The 1,154-nt window shown below is 30.2% G+C and overlaps 1 protein-coding gene across 1 annotated transcript in view; it reads left to right on the forward strand.

Moving 5' to 3' along the window:
• Positions 1 to 208: 208 nt before the first annotated feature.
• LOC119591960 overlaps positions 209 to 1,154 on the forward strand; it is a gene marked incomplete at its 5' end in the record, with an annotated part of 42,824 nt that continues 41,878 nt past the window's right edge. The window contains 1 exon segment of the mRNA XM_037940714.1: positions 209 to 269. Within this exon segment, the coding sequence (XP_037796642.1) occupies positions 240 to 269 (30 nt within the window).

The following is a 1,154-nucleotide window of genomic DNA, read 5'->3' on the forward strand; positions in this document are numbered from 1 at the left end:
TCTTGTAGGCCTGGAGTAGAACTGAGTTTTGGTTCTGAAATTCCAGGGTTGGAGATATGACAGGTTTTCTGGGTAAGATAGATGGGAGATCACATGAACAAGTTTTACATAGAAATCTGGTTAAGTTTGGGTTTTACTTGCTTTGGCTTTTGTTTTCTAAAATTTCTGTGCATGAATGATATGTAATCTTTCCACTTTGATCTTTCAGAATCATTAAAGGTGGAAATCAAACTACAGCCATGGCACATCTCAAGAAGCCTGTCGATGTGGTAAGCATTTTTTCCAGTTAATGCAAGAAAATATTATGATTATTAATAGTTAGAATCAAGTTTGTATTTGATGGAATTGCTTTTGTTTACAAAAGAATATTAAAAGATGCTAATATATTCATGATATTTACATGTGAATAATGTCATGAAATTCAGTTCAGTTAATATATATGGTAAATGTACAGGAAATTTAAATGAAAAATTATTTGGTTGCTATTCAGTACTATTTACAAGTTACACAAAAAATGCTAAGTTTTTATTCAGAAATATCATTCTGTAAATTATCAATAAAATTTCTCACTCTCCTATTTCTTCTAAATTATTACAGAGGTTAAATATCATGAAATGTTTATAAGAAAACTACATAACTCATAAGGTTTGCTATTACCCTTTGTGATCCTATCCCTTGGTGCACAGTAATAATAAAAATGCAGCATATAAAGTTTAGAAAGTGATACCATGAAGTACCGTGATTTTCAACTCTTCTTGTTTCATTTGCTCCTTAGCCAGATTTACTTCACAGTTTACCCCAGTACTCACATGTAGAAAAAGAAAATACTGGTCGAAACACAGAAAAAAGAAACCCCTTTATAATAAAGAAGAGGAAAAAAATTTGGGTTTAAAAAAAGAAAAGGAAAACCCCATTTGCATGAAAAAAGTTTTTTGAAAAAAATTTGAATAAATTACTGTTACTTATTTTAAAAAACAAAAAAAAAATGTCAAAGCTTTATTATTGAGATTTAAAAAATTTTTACTGAGAAATTGCTGATCACAAAGGCACCAGTTTAACTTATTTAAAGGGTTGCCCCCCTTTACAATAGCTATCAAAATTTTATTATTGGTTTTTGACCCCCCGCAATCCTTTTTACCACAGTTCTGACCCGC

This window comes from Penaeus monodon, chromosome 29 (assembly GCF_015228065.2).
Source record: "Penaeus monodon isolate SGIC_2016 chromosome 29, NSTDA_Pmon_1, whole genome shotgun sequence".
Taxonomy (NCBI): domain Eukaryota; kingdom Metazoa; phylum Arthropoda; class Malacostraca; order Decapoda; family Penaeidae; genus Penaeus; species Penaeus monodon.